Source organism: Hemitrygon akajei, chromosome 14 (genome assembly GCF_048418815.1).
Source record: "Hemitrygon akajei chromosome 14, sHemAka1.3, whole genome shotgun sequence".
Taxonomy (NCBI): domain Eukaryota; kingdom Metazoa; phylum Chordata; class Chondrichthyes; order Myliobatiformes; family Dasyatidae; genus Hemitrygon; species Hemitrygon akajei.
In genome coordinates, this window is record NC_133137.1 from 72,475,041 (window position 1) to 72,494,616 (window position 19,576).

General features: G+C 40.2%; 1 protein-coding gene across 1 annotated transcript in view; it reads left to right on the forward strand.

Moving 5' to 3' along the window:
* Positions 1-319: 319 nt before the first annotated feature.
* The window catches only part of tafa5a (TAFA chemokine like family member 5a), a 778,752-nt gene continuing 759,495 nt past the window's right edge, over positions 320-19,576 (forward strand). Inside the window, exon 1 of the mRNA XM_073066373.1 lies at positions 320-896. Within this exon, the coding sequence (XP_072922474.1) occupies positions 794-896 (103 nt within the window). The 5' untranslated portion in view covers positions 320-793. The remainder of the gene's footprint in view (positions 897-19,576) is intronic.

Consider the following 19,576-nt stretch of genomic DNA (forward strand, 5'->3'; position numbering starts at 1 on the left):
GGAGCCTTTCTGAAACACCTTGCAAACTTTGGATCAACGCCGTCCCTCGGGGCCGCTCGGAACAAGCCGAAGCTGACTGAAAACACTCTGTCGCCGACCACGTCTGGGGAGCTGGAGCTGTATCTCGACTGGGAGCTGTTAACAAGGGGGCTCTCAACGTCAGCTGGTGGACGGATGTGATATTGTAACACGGCCGGTGCGGTAGTGCCGCCTCTCTTGAAGTGTGTGTGTGTGTGTGTGTCGCCATCCACGGGCACCAGGCTCTCTCCGGAGCACACCTGGAGTCACTCTCTTGTTCTACGGCCAGGCTCTGTCTGATTTCATTCTCTTTAAATGGGTGTTACAAGTCATTGTCATCACGAAGCTCGTCTCCGGCCCCCAGCGTGTTGGGATGTTTTATAAGGTTAGGATCTGTAACGAGAGTCCCATACCTAGATACCCCTGAGCTGCAAGCGACCAAACCCGGGGTTTTAGTCAATGATAAATATTTTATATCTTCAAGGAGTTTGAATAAGTGTAAATAAAGTGGCTCGGGAAATCATTATATTGTTATTATTCATAATAAGCAGCAGAGAAACCTAACACGGAGGTCTGGCCCTGACTGCGGTCGGTTACCGAAGGAGCGAGTGTAACTTCTGCATTGTGCGTAGGCAATGGACGGCGGAAGGCGACAGCGATGCTGAGCGGAGATCCCACAGGAGGGTCATGTTCCTGCTAGGGTTTACACGAGGAGGAAGGGTCTCTTTGGACAGGTGAATTGGTTTGTGAAGCGAAACAGACAGAACCCCCTTCCATGGCTCCACCAAACACCCGTAAGGATGCCAATACTTGGCCAAGCATGCCCTCAACTTTCTGGGCGGTGATCATCCTGGCTAGCCTCCTGATCGCATACTGCAGTGAGTATAGGTTTTCTTTTCATTTCTTTGCTACGGCCAATTAATCGACTAATAGCCTTGTATTAAATATCAATTCCTTGCATGTCCTTGAGCAACTCGGTGGTCAGATGTTGCTGAAATATGAAGATGTGTGTGTGCGCACGTTGTCTATTGATCGGTCCCGCTCTAGAGGAGCTCTGAGACCATGCTGAAAGAAGGCGAGAGCTGGGGCAATGATGTGTTTGTTACCTTGGTGTGGTCAGGTTGACAATTTGCTCAACTCGGACAAATCTATCAAGGCCCGAGTTCAAATTTCACCCGGACTCTTCCGCGTTTTGTTGAAATCGTATTGGCAAGTTGCGCTCATTTATCGGGGCTGAGAATAACGGTAACCCCCCTTCAAGGCCGATTTACTGTCAGGGCTGCGTGACCAATTTCACCGCCTGTGGCCAAGAGCCGAGACCGTGTCACTACCCGGGAAGCTGATCTGATGCCCGCTGTCCATTTTACAGAAAACGATGATTATTCCCAAAGAAATGTTGGCACAGGAATGCTGAACTCTTGCCCGATTTTCCGAACGCCGTTTATGGGTTAAATCTGGACATGATCAGTTTGCGTTTAGTGTCGAAGTGACGTGGTATTTTTGAAGTGAAGTGTTCAGTTCGTTGGAGTGCAAATATCTAAATAAATCTAACTTTTCTGTAGTGCTGCGCTAGTGACATTATCGAACTGTCGCACCAGGGCTACGCAAGCATGAAAACGGAAAATGATATGCTGTTAATCTTCAGCTCAGGCTATAAAATCTCGGCGAGATTCCATCAGTCCAAGTGTCTGGTGTGACCATCTTCGCGCTGTTTCTGTCTTCACCGACGCTGCTTGACTCGATGAGTGTTCCCGGCCTTGATTTTGGCTCAGCCGTTCAGCATCTGCAGTATTTTGCTTCTGAGGAAGTAAAGCCGCCGCATTTGGTTCAGTAAAATAGATTCATAGAGTTATTGCAAAGTACAGCACTGAAACAGGCCCTTTGGCCCATCTAGTCCGTGCCGAACCATGTAAAATGCCTAGTCCCATTGACGGGCACCCTGACCGTAGCCCTCCATACTCCCTACCATCGATGGCACACTGGGAAGTAATTGCATCTGGTCTGTGATTAAACCTGTTTTATTTTGCGCCTTGAGACCGCCAACGTTTTGTTTCAGCCCAGTTCTCTCTGTGGCGGCCACTGTTAACCCTTAAGATTACGCCAATGAATTGGCGATTCTGTCCCCGACTTCATGCACGCTTCGCTTCTGAGAATGGAAGCGGCCAAGCTATGCAGAGAATCGCTTCATCTTTTTCCACAAATCTTATCAGTGTGTTTGCGTGTCCGTTTGTTACAAATCGGGACCGCGGAGCTTGACACAGTGACACAGATACAAATGATAAAATTACATCATCACACGCAAACATTTGAAAATGAAATCTCCCTATATGTAAACCAAACAGTACTTTATCAAATCCCATCAGAATAGAAGATATACGTATACAGATGTTAAAGTCTAGTAACTATTTTATTTCATGGAATCGGCTCTTTAATATTGATGTTCGTAGTTAACTTTTCTAAACTAACGGGCTCAAAGCACATAGGCAGCTGAACTTTAAACTTCAGATTAAGATCCGCCACAGAAGCAGTCCATTTAAGCGATAAACCGCCCGCTGGCTAGTTGGCTTGAGGTTATTACAGCCGGCTGGAAATTAAATGATCCAAAAGAGAGCGAGTGTGCGGTTAGTTTGACGCCGGGCTCGATGGCTGGAATGTAGTCGTGGAGCACGGAGAAATTGTACAGTACAAGCAAGTAATTTGCTCCCGCATTTGCTCTCCAGTGCGGTGTGTCGCTTCGGATTTCACCGTCAAGGAGCAAGACGGGATAATATGAATCTGGAACACAGAGTACAGAGCAGGTCCCTGTGGGTCGCTTTCGAGATGTACTTGGATAAAACCTTCCCAAATTAAAACAAAAAACACACAGACAATATTTGGCATGGTTAACCATTTGAGAAGACAAGGGTAATTGGTGCAGAGACAGCTACAGAGACAGGACTTAATTATCTATTGCCATGATCAAATTCATATTGTTACAAACCAATATAATCAATTTAATTAAAACAAGAAGGCAGTGGACCGTCGGGTCGCAGGGTTTCCTAAACTTTGTTTTATATCTGCTAAGCATCCCGACCATTGAGATGTCCGTGGGCCACAGGTCCGAAACACCTGGAAGAAATGAGCTGATGTCCCGCAGGAGAGTCTCGGCTCGAAACGCCGCTGAGTTCCCCCAGCATTTTGTGTGTGTTCTTCGGATTTCCATCATCTGCTGACTTTCTCGAGTTTATCATATTCCGGTCGTGGCATTTCTGATGGGTTCTTCTGTAAGCAGGGGGGCGGGAACGGGGTGGTGATGAGGGGATGCAGATGGGTGAAGCGCCTGGTAAAATGCTCGGCTGTACGTGCCTTGCGATTCTGTGTTCATTTGGCGCTGGCAGTTTGCATAGTTTGCAGCGTGAACGGTGAAGAAAATTAGCAGAAGTTAAAGTTTTATCTGTGTTATAGAATGGGGTTGGGAGCTTAGCAGAAATCTAAAGTAACCCCTTAACTACTTTCATCCCAGCTCCTGTGCTTTGTAGAATTACGGCGATTTGGTAAACTTCCTTACAGGAAGCTGAAACCTCTATAAAATGAAGGATCCATTGGTGCCTTCCGCTGGTTGGATTTAAAAGTGCACTTTTCTCAGTTGCTATAGTGACACAATGCAGGCTTAAACGATAGGATTCAGCTGCCTGAGTTCAGCTTAGCTTTAAAAGAGCCAAGGTTATATTCGTGTGAACAATATGGAGTATATAAAAATATCTTTGTCTATAAAATATCTTCATCGTTCCTGTGTGAATAATGGACGTCCTTAAAACCAGTAAGGTTCAAAGATACCTCCTGTGCATTTAATCGTACGGCCCAGCCATCACGGGTAAAGCCCCCTCACCAGTGAGCACATCTACACGGAGCATTGTCGCAGGAAAGCAGCATCCATCGTTAGGGACCCTCACCACCCAGGACATGCTCTCTTCCCGCTGCTGCCGTCAAGAAGAAGGTACAGCAGCCTCAGGACTCACAGCACCAGGTGCAGGAACAGTTATTACCCCTCAACCATCAGGCTCTTGAACCAAAGTAGATAACTTCACTTGCCCCATCACTGAAATGTTCCCGCAACTTGTGAACTCACTTTCAAAGACTCTTCATGTCATCTTTGTTTCTTTCTTTGCACAGTTTGTTGTCTTTTGCATGCTCGTTGAATGCCCAGTTGGTGTGGTCTTTCATTGGTTCTGTTATGGATTGATTGAGAATGCCCACAAGAAAAAGAATTTCAGGGTTGTACATAGTGACATATATATATATATATATATATTTGATATTAAATTTACTTTGAAATTTAGTAAGGCTATTTAAGATATTTCATATATTAACAAGCAAACATCAACTGAACAGCACCTAAACAAACCACAAGGAATGTGTGCTTCTGCAGAGATAAATCTAGGTCAGCATATAAATTGTAACAAATAAGAAGGTTGGTCAGCTGTATTTTTGTTTAAGTTTGCTGGATTCATTTGCTTATAGGCATTTGAAGTGCACGCACAAAATGCTGGAGGAACTTAGCAAGTCAGGCAGCGTCCATGGAGGGGAAAAAACAGTTGATGTTTTGGGTGGAGATCCTTTATCAGGACTGGAAAGGAAGGGGGCAGAAGCCAGAGTAAGAAGATGAGGAGCTGGTAGGTTGTAGCGCTGAGACTAGGTGAAGGTGGGTGGAAGGGAAGGAGGAGGGGCACCAGAGGGAGGAGATGGGCAGATGACGAGAGGAGAAGAAGCGATTAGGGAACCAGTTCCTGCCTCTGGTGACCCCTTCCTTCCCTTTCTTCCATAATTCACTGTTCTTTCTTATCAGGTTCCTTCTTCTTCAGCTCTTCACTCCTTCCACCTATCGTATCTCAGCTTCTTACTTTATCTCTTCTGTGCCACCCACCTTCCCCCTCACCAGGTCCAACCTATCATTTGCCAACTTGTACTCCTTCCTTTCCCCCATCTTCTTATTCTGGCTTCTGCCCCCTTCCTTTCCAGTCCCACTGAAGGGTCTCAGTCCAAAATGTTGACAATTTATTCCCCTCCATAGATGCTGTCTGACTTGCTGAGTTCCTCCAGCATTGTGTGTGTAATTCAAAATTCCCAGGATTTCTTGTGTTTAGGCATTTGAAGTTGCTAAGTTAGTTGTGATTTTTACAGGTAACCGAAAAATGTAGATAAATAAGATAATGGGTTATCCAAAATGAATATATTATTTTGGAATATGATACTTTCTACCAAACCGGAAGAATCTTTAAAGTGAAATGTAGTAATGATGAATAACTATTCTTTGTTTAAAAAACTCTTCTTTGCTTCATTTGCTCTGAAGTAACAGCATTTCTGTGCTTTGAAACAACCCCTATTTCTGTCAAAGTTATGCAGGGTATCTGACAGCTATTGTGACACAGGTTACTATTGGTAATAAAACTGTAATACCTGAATATAACTAACAAAACAAATCCTAGTTATGCCAACAGCTGCAAGATTGATATTTGAATGATGGTAAATTCAATCTCACAATTTATGACATCAGCCAAGTTGTTTATCCCCTCATGCAATCAGTTTAATCTGCCCTAGCAACAAACACACTGTGTGTTTACATGCATTGGCTGTGTCAGTGCATTTTCTGCTTCAGAGCACCTTACTGCATTAACCACCCACATAACCAGCTAGTCGATAGAAGGACTTGTTTTACAGTGATACTACTAGCCCATATATAAAAACGTTGGTGTGCTACTGATGCAGTATTTCAGAGACGTGTGCTTTTATCTCAACTGAATATCTCTTTCTGGTTGTTAACATCACAATGATGTAAATCAAGGCCTTTAAAATTACTATTTGATGCAATTACCCCTTAAAGAATCATATGCATCTTTTTGGAATAATTACTTCATGAATTGCGCATGCTATAACTACTAACATTTTGCCAAATGCCAATGAAAAATATGAAATGACTGCAGAATAAAAGCTATATTTTATCCAAGAAGTACAATGCGCCTGCTGAGCCCACACTTCAGCATGGCTTAACAGTACAGTTTTATTTCTTCTTTGTATGTCTGCCAGCTGAATGCATTTCTTAGAGAGTGACGCACCTGATAAGATTGAATGTGATTTTTGCCATTGCTGGGGAGCAGGTTAGTGAACAAGTTCTCAAGGTAACAAAATTTATTTAAACTATTTGTTTGGTTCGTACATTTCCAACTATACATTTTTGAGAATACGTCAAAAACGTGAATTAAAATTGCATACCCATTAGAGTGAAGATGTTAGCATTGGAGAATGAGGTGCATTCTTTTCCAAGCCCATAGATTAGTGCCCCATGGTTTACAACTAGCAGGTGGAACCCAAAGTCCATTTCACCGGACGAGGCTTCTCTTCAGGCTTCAGCAGAGCGTCCCCACTTATCACACAATCGCCCCTCAGATCTATTATGAGTTCACTTGGAAGTTCGGAACAGTTTTGGGATCATGTATTCAATGAGTAGTTTCAATCTGCAGTACTTGTTCTTCATAATGAAGAGACTTTCATTTTAGCAAGTGGAACCCTTATACCATTGTATCTAGGTGCCAGAGACACAACAGAATCTGAATCAGGTTTAATATTATTGGCATATATCATGAAATCTGTTAACTTTGCAACAGCAGTACAATGCAATACATGATAATGTAGAGAAATAATACTGAGAATTACAGTAAATATGTCTACTATAACTAAATATATATATAAAAAACTTAAATATGTAGTACAAAAATACAGAAATAAAAGGTGGTAGGGTAGTGTTCATGGGTTCAATGTCAATTCAGAAATCGGATGGCAGAGGGGAAGAACCTGTTCCTGAATCACTGAATGTGTGCCTTTAGGTTGTGTACCTCCTTCCTGATGGTAACAATGAGAAGGGGTCATATCCTGGGTGGTGGGGGTCCTTAATGATGGATGCTGCCTTTTTGAGGCACCATTCCTTGAAGATGTTCTGGATACTACAGAGGCTAGTGCCAATGATGGAGCTGACTAATTTTACAATTCTCCGCAGCTTACTTTGATCCTGTGCAGTAGCCCCCATCTCCACATACCAGACAGCAGTACAGCCAGTTAGGATCTTCTCCATGGTACATCTGTAGAAATTTGGGAGTGTTTTAGGTGAGATACTAAATCTCCACAAACTCCTAATGAAATATAGCTGCTGTCTTATTTATAGTTGCATCTATATGATAGATCCAGGTTAGGTCCTCAGAGATTTTGACACCCAGAAACTTGAAATCACTCACTTTCTCCACTTTTGATTCCTCAGTGAGAACTGGTGTGTGTTCCCTCATCTTATCATTTCTTAAGTCAACAATCAGCTCTTTAGTCTTACTGACACTGAGTGCAAGGTTGTTGCTGCAACACCACTCAGCTCACTGGTATATCTCGCTCCTGTCTGTCTGAGATTTTGCCAACGATAGTTGTGACATCAGCAAATCTATAAATGGCATTTGAGTTGTGCCTTGCCACACAGTCATGGGTGTAGAGAGAGTAGAGCAGTGGGCTAAGTGCATAATCCTTGTGGTGTGGAGATTTGATTGTCAGCGATGTGGAGATGTTATTTCCAATCTGCACCGATGGTGGTCCTCCCGTTAGGAAGTCTAAGGGTCCAGTTGCAGAGGGAGGTACAGAGGTCTAGGTTCTGGACCTTTTCAATCAGAATTTTAGGAATGATGGTGTTAAACACTGAGATTTTAATTACAATTTATTCTGGGCATCTTTCCATACATCAAAATGTTTGACAAACAAACAGAATCTAAGTTGACTATTAAATCAATGATAGATTTGAAATTTCAGAAAATGTGGACTCCTTCATTACTCACTGTAATTGAAAGATAGTAAGGTTGGCATTTAGAAAGATTTGATTAAATGGTAAAAGACTTTACTCATCTGAATCCTGATGATGTTCTAAAATATTACTGCAGTGATCATACATATGAATGGTTATCACCTTCTAGCTATGCAGTTAAGATTTCATCCTATCATTGTACAGATCACAAAGTAGGAAAGAGAAAACACTCTTAGTATACAGTATATCATCCTATGCAGGAAATTGAACAGTGTGAACTTATTTTTCTGGGCTGTTGACAAAAGATTAGAATGAACTCTAAGCATAGATGCACAGTAAAGCATCAAACAATGTATCATGAAATGGTACTGTTCTGGTTTGCAGCCAGAATGTGTCTTACAGAAGGTTTCCAACAGAGAGTTCCCATTTTCAATTGTCATCAGATATCAGACAAGAACTGCATTTGTAATGAAAGGATAACACAGCTCCTCAAGGCTACCATTAGATCTTATCAACTAATTTAAGGTCTGCATTTACAGCCATTTGAAGCAGTGATTTTCACTGTAGGAACAACTTAGAAACAGTAAAATGTTTATGTACACATTAAGTTGGGAGGAAAAATAAAACATGAATACAAAAACCAGAAACTCATCATGAAGAGCAATAATTCCTTGAATTTATGGAACTAACATGCTGAACATAAAGCATAATGTTAAAAAGACACTGCTTTCCATAGTTTGCTGAAAGGTACCCCACTAGCATATTTTATTAATAACATCTAGAATATTTATATTGGAATTCATTAAATATTGTAGCATTATTTCTGTTCTACCAACATTTGGATGAAACAATACTAATGCTGCAGTTTTTTACACATTTTTTGCAGTGTGACATGATTTACGTCTATGTTTTTCAATGACCCTCATACTATTCGATCTGTTTATTCATCCTGTGCCTCTTCATGTGATTCCTTTTGTTTAATTTGTTTATGGTCAAACATGCATGAATGGACCACTGAAAATGTTTGATTGGCTGTGTGAAAGCAGATGGTGTGAAATGTAGATATGGTCAACATGTTCCCAACAATTAGATAAATTTGGTCATTGGTAATGATTTCAATAAGTAATTTGCATTTGGTGATACTCCTTCTGGCTGGTATCTTAATAACAAACATTTCGTATTAATAATTCAACAATTCATGGACAGTTCCAATCTCATTTCTTGCATTCTGAACCACAATGGATTTAGCTGCTGCTCAGAAAAAAACTTTGCAAAATGGATCAAATGATGATGGTGTGGTTCTGTTGCAGAATTGTAATCGAGATTCTATAGGATTAATAAATCGGAGATGTGAGTTCATAGCTCACAACAACAGCTACCACACTACACCTCAACCACCAGGCTCTTGAACAAAGGAGATAACTACACTCATTTGCCCATCCTTTGAGATGTTCCCACAACCAATGAGCTCACTTTAGGGCTCTTCACTTTGTTATCTCATGTTCCCAATATTTATTACTATTTATTTATATTTGTATTTGCACAGTTTGTTGTTTTCTGCATCCTAGTTGATATTTCATTGATCCTTTTATAGCAACTATTCTATAGATTTGCTCAGTATGCTCACAGGAAAATAAATCTCAAGGTTGTATATGGTGACATTTATATACTTTGATAATAAATTTTATTTTGAACTTTATATAATTTCAATTTAGATTAATCATTTAGAATCTGTGAAACTAAAAATTACCAGCTGGTCTTAATAAAATGACAATGACTGCTTGTCCAACCATTTCACTAATGCCCTTGAAAACAGGCAATCAGCATCCTTTCCTGGCCTGACCCAGGATATATGACATGTAACTTCAGACTCAGCACATGTAGCTGACGCTTAAAAGTTAACTGAAGTGAGGTACCACATCACTCAGTTGTACCAATAATGTTACCCTCAAATTGAGAAGGAATCTACATAGAAGGACCACCTGACCTTGACCTAGGCTCAAAATTCGGATGCATCAAATTCTCTCCTAGTCCAAATGATGATGCAAAGTCCTTCTTGTAAACATACAGAAGCTGGTGCCTAAATTGGGAGAGCTATCCTATAGACTAGTGAACAAACAGCCTGACTGCTCCATCGCAATCCCCAAAGATGATGCACTCGTGACTGTTAAACAAGGTAACAGCCCCTGATAATACAGGAAATCTACTAGCAATCCCCAAAGACGATGCACACGTGACTGTTAAACAAGGTTACAGCCCCTGATAATACAGGAAATCTACTTGCATACACAGACAATTGGCTGACTGGCAGGAGGCAAAGAGTGGGAACAAAGTGGGCCTTTTCACATTGGCAGCAGGTGATTAGTCATGTCTTGCAGGGGTTGGTGTTGGATCCATACTTTTCACGTTATACGTTAATGATCTGGAAGACGGAATTGATGTCTTTGTGGTCAAGTTTGCAGATGATACAGAGACCAGCAGTGTTGAGGAAGCAGTTGTCTCCAGAAGCACTGGACTCATTAGAAGAAAGGGAGATGGAATGCAGCCATAGTTGAATGGCAGAGCAGTCTGGTTGGGCCAAATGGCTAAATTCTGCTCCTATAAATTATGGCCTTATAGTCTTATGGTCAAATATCCCTGTCTCATCAGCAGAACAGATCTACCAATAGTTAAAAACAGACATTGAAACCTCTTCCTCATTGCCACCTACCTCCACTATCAGTTGAATAGCACTTGGAAGACAAACTGAGAACAGCAAGAACAGAGAATGGATCCTGGGCAGGGACCTGATTGTCTATCACCAAAATTAGTATGATTATAGACTGAGCTAGCTGAGTCAAGAAAGACAGTACTGCCAGATTGTCGGTGGGAGGTTGAGAGCGAAGCAGCACATGGTTTAAATCTACCTGTTGATGATGGATCTATTCAAGTCATCATTAATAGAAGTGACCATTGCACAGATCTTATGGAGACAATTTCTCATCTTCATACTAAAGACACCCTCTGTCATTTATACTGCACAATAGACATGCTAAGTGGGATGGACTATGATAATGTAGAGGAAGCTCAAAGCTGGCCATCCAGCAGCTGCTGTGGATCATCTGCAATCAAAGGAATGTGCATCACCAAATCTATAAACTTATGGCCCACCGCATCCGTCAATGAATCAAGACAGGGCTCCAGTCATGCCCAACAACAAAGATATCTTCCAATCAAGATAGGTAAGGTCAAACCCCTGCAGTTCAACAACTTCTAGTCAAGAATGATGTTGGATAATTAAGCAACCAACATGAAGAGGGTGGTCTAAAAACATCCTCATTCTTAACAACAGTTAATATGAAAAAAGGCTAAAAAATGCCAAATAGATGATATAAATCTACTTCTTTCCCCACCATTACAAGAGTCAATCTTTAGGAATTCTAATGCACACATTATGATACCAAAGGAAGTCAGAGAGATTTAGATACATCGGGGCAATGGGACAAGACAACATCTAAACCATAGTACTGAAGGCCTGCACCCCAGAATTAGCTCGACCTCTATCCAAGATGTTCCAGTCAATCTACAAGATTGGCTGCTACCCAACAATGTGAAGAATTACATAGGCGTGTCCTATTCACAAGTAGAAGAAATCAGATCTGATTTAGACCAATTACTGCCCCATTGGTCTACTTGGAATCATCAGCTCTTGCAGTGCTGGAAGCTATTGTCAACAAAGCTGTCAAGTAGTATTTACTCACCAATAATATGCTTGCACGTGTCCTGTCTTTGACTTCTCTAGGACTCCTCAGCTCCACACTTGACTACAGTCCTCTTCCAAACATTGATCAAAGCAACATACTCCAGAGGTAAGATGTAAGTGACCGCTCTTGGCATCAAGGCAGAATTTGAGCAAATAGTTACTAAGATTGAAACTGTGTCAATGGATATTAAAGAGAAAACAATCTGGTGGCACAACGGAGGATTCTGCTGAAGGCTCTCAGCCCAAAATGTTGACTGTACTCTTTTCCATAGATGCTGCCTGGCCTGCAGAGTTCCTCCAGCATTTTGTGTGTGTTACTTGGATTTCAAGCATCTGCAGATTTTCTCTTGTTTGCACAATGGAAGTTGATTGTGGTCATCAGAAGTCAAACATCCCAACTCGATAACATCATTGTTGCAGTTCCTCAGTGTAGTGTCCTAGGCCATCAGCTGCTTCAAAAATAACTTTAATTCCATGATGCAGTCAAGTAGGGCTGTTTGCCAATTGCTCAATGTTTAATACCATTCATGGCTCCTTAGTCAATGAAGGAGCCCGTTTCTTCTCACAGAAAGAGTTTCAACATTTTAATTTGGCCTGATAAAAGGCAAATAACATTCATACTGCCAAGCAATGCAGCCGTTCAGGAAGACACATCACCACCACCTTATTAAGTGTAGTGGATTCTGCTTTTGCCAGTGATGGCCAGATCCCAAAAATGAGCTTAACAAAAATGTTCTGTTAATGCGAAGGTATGATTGATGCAACAACTCTACTTTGCAAGATAGCTCTGGTGAGACACGGTGACATTTTGTAGGCAGCAAACAAAATTACAAACTATGCTATTCAGAACAGCTTTTCTGGACTACAATCACTGCAATCTGTAGCCTATAATTGCCCTTTGGGAGTTGTGCCAATTTGTACGACCTGGCATTTTTGTGGTATCGAGAAGAATTCGGCGAACTGGACTCTCAAGAATGCAGGTATAATCATAGCGGCCATTGCTGGAGCAAATTTTGGACCAGGTGGAAGTGGTGGGACACAGGCCCAAGAGTAAAAAATGAACCAATTTAAGCATTGAGCCAAATTAAAAAGAGGCTGAGGCAGAAGAACAAACTGATGTTTAGCTCACTGCTCTGTGAGGATTTACTTACCTCAGTGCTGAACTGACTCTGTAACTGCAGCCTGCAGCACTAAACTGGCCCCATAGCTTTTGTGGACTTTGTATTTCATGGTCTGTGTGTTATTTGTTTACTTTTTCTTATCGTTTAGACAATTTGTTCTTTTTTGAGATCTTTACGCCTCCATTGCACTGTGACTGCAAAATATACCACTTACAAAAGGCAGCGGAGTTAGTTGAACCAGCTTTTCATTTCAAGTGCCTGAATGTCTTCACCAAGAAAAGCAAAACCAGCAGATGCATGGGAACAGCATATTCTGCATATTCCCAACTGGAGTGACACATTATCCTGACGTGGGAATCAATCACTGGTCTTTTATCAGAATCGGGTCTAAATCCTAGACTCCTCAAGAAGGGAAAAAAGCAGATCACCACCACCTGTCAAGTCTGATTAGAGGTGGACAATGAATTCTGGCCTTGAGAGCAATACAGCTATCCAAACTTAATTTTTTTTAAAAGTCATGAACTATTAATACGCAGAAAAGCTCTACAATGTCCCTTTTTGCATGAAATAATACAGGTTGGTAATAATGTTGAAAATTATGCCATACTTAGAATGTTAAGAAGATTCAATGTGAAGTGGTCACCACAAAAAGTATCTTCACTGCCAGCTGCAGCTTGATGTTTGTAAGCTTTAGGGTTACAGCAAAGGAGACTTTCATATCTTGAATATATTTTGAATAAAAATAAATGTTAGATTCTTATAACCTAACAAATGAATGATGTTGCCCTGGTAGTACTATAAATTCTTGGCAGAAAGCAGATAGATACCTTTTGGGATTTGAGGCGAGTGCTGAATATTTTTGAACTGTATCATTACTTGCCAGAAAGTCAATAGGGAATTGAACTAGTTTGGCAGCATTTAGTCAGAGCACTTGGCATAAGCAACAAATGATTTCTCGAGGGGTTTTACTTACACTGATCATCAGCATTGATAAGCAGTGTGTATTATGGTTTAACACTTGCATTTCCAGGAAAAACAATGATCTCTAGACATCTTCGTCATATCTCTACTTCCTCTTACTTTGTGTATTTGTTAGCGGTGTCATCACTAATTGCTCTTATATGTTAATTTGTCTCTCTGCTTCTTTTCCCTGACTTGAGGCTCAAATGCTCCCCCATCCATCACCTGACTGAATGTGTCCATATATTGAATAGTGTCTTATTTCACTCTACTAATTCCAAATAAGGCTGTGGTTTAGAGAATCTGTATGGAACCTGGTTATGTTGCCTTTCCTATACGATTCTTTGCTTCATTCACTGAAAGGTGTCCAACTTTGGTTCAGGGATGCCAGATTGTTGTGATCTGGAAAATATTAACAACACTGATTTCATTTTTGTACTTCTGGTTCTTTTCTCCTCTCCTCTTATTCCTTCAATTCAACAGTTTACAGCCTCTGAAATTAATATTGAAGTCAGCAATTACATATACCATAGATGTTGGATTATAAGCCGCTACTTTTTTCCCACATTTTGAACAGCTTTGAACACTGCGGCCTTTACTACGGTGCGGCTAATGCATGATTTTTTTTTATGCCACCAAAAACATTTTGCCTCGTAACAGTAGACCAATAAAATTGATGAGTAGTTCACAGAGGTCCAATGAAATTGTACGATAAATCAAGGGCACTTTCACAATTAAATTATTGTAAATCAGTCATTTGTACTCACCCTCATCAACATGGAAAACACTCGAAGAAAAGCATTGTGCTGCCTTTATGGCAGTTATTTAGTTTATAATATTTTCGCTTAGTAATTCATTTGTTAGTAATTTCTAGTTAAAGTTAGAAGTGTTTTAACTATATTTGTTTTCTGTACTACATCGCGGGATGCTATGACATCACACCCGGTTTCGCCGCGTCTTGTGGGAAATACTGGTTTGCGATAAACGGGAAGGTGGGGGTGAGCGGCATTAGATCTGAGCGAACGCTGCTTTTAAGTTAAAGGCGATCAATAACTTTTCCTGGTAGGCTGCAGTATATATATTTTTTACCAGTCGTTAGGAGATATTGGAATGTTGTTCAGTAAAAAAGTATACGCAACGTATATTTAAAAGTAGCCGCGTTACAGGCACGTTTCGAAAAAAAGCATTTGCAATATGTATTTGTTTATGTTACCATATGGATTTAATTAAAAGTTAAAAAATCCTCACGTGTAATATCTTTCTGTGTAAATATCTCATATTACAAGGTGGGACACCTGCGGCCGAAAATCCAGTGCGGCTTGTACAAGTACAAAATTGATTTTCTTTCTAAAATTAGAGCCAGCGGCTTTTAATCAGGTGCGCTCTGTAGTGCGAAATCTATGGTAATAATTCTGCTGTTCTATTTTATAACTCCGGCAGATTATTCCATGAAAGATTATCACCTTATTGGTGAAATGCTTCCATTCATTTTGTCTTTACTGTTTTCTCTCATCTCCTCACCTCTGAACTTGTTTCTAGATACCACATGGTGGGTGCTGTATTTCAATAATATTTGAGTAATCTTGTATGTATCTTGTTTGATTAAGCATTCTTGTTCATTTAAATAATTAATTAGGTGTTATATGTAAAAATACGTCATTATGCTACCACATGATTTGTGCACTCCTTGCTTTAAGTTCAGACCTACATTCCCAGGCGCCTGTGTCTTCTTTTGAATTAATTTAATGCTTTAAAGTTACAAAACATAACAGTGGCATCTTTTCCAGTGTCTGGGCATTATTGGGTAACAGCAAATCTATTTATCACATTGCTGTAAGGTTTTATGCTTAACTATCATCTCCTCACTATTTTGGCAAATTACACTGTTTTTATTGGGAACATTTTCTGCAGTTCTGTCATAAGTTCAACTTCTGTCATTTACTGTGTTTACTGCAAATATTAAGTTTCTTTGCTGTACAATTTCAGCTATATATATTGATAATTGGGGAGCAACTTGTTTGTAGATCGAGTTCTCCCTAAATTGGAGGCAATTTTTCTTGGGAGACTTCCAACTGGTAGCTGAGGTTTGACATTTGTAAACATTTTATAATGTTCAATCACTGAAGAAAAATTAATTTATTTTAATTAAATTAAGATATGTTTTTAAATGCTCAGCAGAGTAGTCAGCATCTGTGAAAAGGGAAACAGAATTAATGTTTGGGGTCAAAGATCCTTCATCAGAGTTCTGGACATTTTCTCTCATTCACTTTCCACTGAAGTTGCTTGTCCTGAGGAATATTTCCAGAATTCACTGTTTTTATTTCAGACTTCCAGCATCTGCAGTTTTTGATTTTCCAAATGCCATTAATCAATTTACTAAGCTTAAAGTTCAAAGTCAATTTTATTATCAAAGTACATATATGTTACCATATACAACCCTGAGATTCATTTTCTTATGGGCACACTCAATAAATCTACAGAATAGTAACAATAACGGGATGAATGAAAGATCACCGGACCAAGGTGATCAACCAAAGTGCAGAAGACAACAACTGTGCAAATACAAATATAAATAAATCGCGAAGAATAATGAGAACATGAGATGAGAGTCCTTGAAAGTGAGTCCATTGGTTGTAAGAACATTTCACTGATGAGGCAAGTGAAGTTGAGTGAACTTAATCCTATGTTAAAGAGCCTGATGGCTGAGGCGTGGTAACTGTGCTTGAACCTGGCAGTGCAAATTAATGAAACAGTAAATAATAAGCTTCACTCACGAATCTGTCAGGGTCACTTATTGCACCGGTGCTCCTGGTCTGGCTGAGTCTACACTGGTAAGACCAGATATAGGTTGGGGACCACTCTACTGAGCGTCTTCATACTGCAGCAGAAGGCAAGGTCTCCTGGTAGTCACCTATTACAATTTGGCTTCCCATTACCCCACTGACATGGCTGTCCATGGCCTCCTCTACTGCCACAATGAGGTCAAACTCAGGTTAGAGGAGCAACACCTCTTATTCCTGATGGCATGAACATAGATTTCTCTAGCCTTGCCCCCTCTGATCCACCTCCTGTACCTTTTTTTCTGTTTTTCCCATTCTCAAAACCCTCTCACTCCTGCTCTTCTTCTCTGCCTTTATGACCTACTTAACCAATGGTTAGATTCCCTATATCCCTCCCTTTATTTCACTGTTCTCTCCAATGATTGCTTCTTCTTCTGTCCCATACCTCTTCCATCTATCAGATTCCTTCTTCTTCAGCTCTTTGCCTCTTCCACCTATCAGATTCCTTCTTCTTTAGCCCTTTACCTCTTTCACTATCCCCTCCCACCTTCTCATGGCTTCCCTCCTCCCCCACCCACCTACCTTCATCACACCTGTCACTGGCCAGCTTGTATTTCTCCCCCCTCCCCCCACCTTCTTAATCTGGCTTCTACACCCTTTCTTTCCAGTCCTGATGGAGGGTCTCAGCCCAAGTTGTTGGTTCTTTATTTCCCCCATTGATGCTGCATCCTGAGTTCCTCCTGCATTCTGTGTGTGCTGCTGAAGTATTCATGTACCATGTGGTTTTAAAATAAATTGATGTATGTTCAGTTTGTTCTTTTGGTAAGTGTATTTTTATTGAAAGTCAATGTCAATTTGTAGCCATTTCTCAACAACGTTCCCTGTGTTCTCTTTAGCTGAAGAGCAGCTCATGGGTGAGAAGCATTTTTTGATATACTACTTATGTGGAGGGACTTGCTTTCAATTCCCTTAGTCCAGGGGTTCCCAACCTGGGGTCCATGGACCCCTTGCTTAATGGTATAGGTCCAAGGCATAACATGGGTTGTGAACCCCTGCTGGTATGTGCAATGCATGAGAGCAGATGCAGCACAATTTGTTGCATTTTGCATGAAAGTCCTGGAAATCCTTTAGAAGTTCCTTTTACTTAGAGTTCAAAGTTCAAAGTAAATTTTATTATCAATGTACATATATATCACCATATATAGCCCTGAGATTTATTTTTCCTGTGGGCACACTCAGCAAATCTGTAGAATATTAACAATAACAGGATCAATGAAAGATCAACCAAAGTGCAGAAGACAACAAACAGTGCAAATGCAAATATAAATAAATAGAAATAAATAATGAGAACATGAAGTAAAGAGACCTTAAAGTGAGATAATTGGTTATAGGAATATTTAAATGATAGAGCCAAGTGAGTTTTTATTCAAGTGAGCTTTTATTCAAGAGCCTGATGGTTGAGGGGTAGTAACTGTTCTTGAACTTGGTGGTGAGAGTCTTGAGGCTCTTGTACCTTCTACCTGATGGCCACAGCGAGAAGAGAGCATGAGCTGGGTGGTGAGGATCACTGATGGTGGATGCTGCTTACCTGCAACAGCATTTCATGTAGATGTTCTTCATATGTGGTATTCTATACTGTTTTGATAATTGACATTGGCATGATGTTTTGTGATTGGTTACGGATGTTTCAAGGTGGCTTGAAGCTGACTTTAAGTCTAGTCTGAAGAAAAGAAATAGTTTCCATAACTAAGATTCCCCACAGGTTGACATTATCTCCTGTTGCTTTACGAAACTGTCAGAAATTTATGTGCATTAATATGTACCTCTCCAGTGTAAACAACCAAGGAAAATGTTGATGTATTATTGCAATAACTTACCAACAGGCTGCTCGTTATTTCGCGTGTAAACATCTTTCACAAACATAATACTTTCATTTCCTGTAGTTAAAAAAATGCTGGTGATATGTATAATATCTAAGTATGGATAAATGGAAGAGGCAGTGGCAAACTAATTGACAGTATGAAAATGAGATACAGAGGTATTCAGCTGGAGAAAAAAGATAAATTAATGCAAGAATGAAAAACATTTGAAATAAACTTAGCAGATCATTTCTTACTTAGGTTTGGTACATTATATTTTAACAAATAACTTTAGTAGCATGAATTGTAAATTAAAACACTGAAACGAAATCAAAGCTGACAGGGTAATTTTTCATATAACTGCTGAGGCTATTTACATTCAGAGCCACTACATATTATTGATATATAATGTAAGTGAAAAAATGATATTGAGCTTAATTAAATTTCAATTTCATTATGCATTCATAGGTTTGGAGTCATCATCTAAGTAGTTTTGAGGCTGACTTTCTGAATCTTTGACTAACATATTTCCCTGCTACTTTTGAACGTAAAAGTAAACATTACATTTTGCAAAAAATAAAACTGAGTTATGGTGGATAGGATATATATGGATTGAGACATATGATTTTTGACCTGATTGAAATAAATCCTAATTCCCACTACTGGTGTGTTGTAGAACTATTGATTAGGAGCAAAGGATTTGGTGACAAAACTCACTGGGGTTATCAGGCACAAAAACCTTTTTTGTGCCGTGGACTCTGTAGTGACCTCGAACAAAGTCACTGGAGAGACTTTGAAGCTCGTGGAGATAGAAGTCTTTATTCAGCAAAACAAGCAGCAGACATCATACTTGAGGCACTCGTGGAAGAAGATGCCTAACTGGCCCAATATTACATGACATTTTTATATGCTAACAATCAAAGATAACTGCAGCTCTATAGTTATAATGTATCTACAGTGCTTCCTTTGAATCATATATATGTTATCATAATCATGTTATACGGTTATATTATGGACAGGAAAGGAATGGAGGGTTATGGGCTGAGTGCGGGCCAGTGGGACTAGGTGAGAGTAAGCGTTTGGTACGGACTAGAAGGGCCGAGATGGCCTGTTTCCATGCTGTAATTGTTATATGGTTATATATAATTTTCAAACATTTCCATTTTCACACCCACACTCCAGACACCCAAAATTAGTGTTAAATCCCACTCACTCTGGGCAGCATTCGTACATATGTAGGCATGTGAGGTCAAATGGAGTGTTTCTTTCTTTACAATCAACCCTAA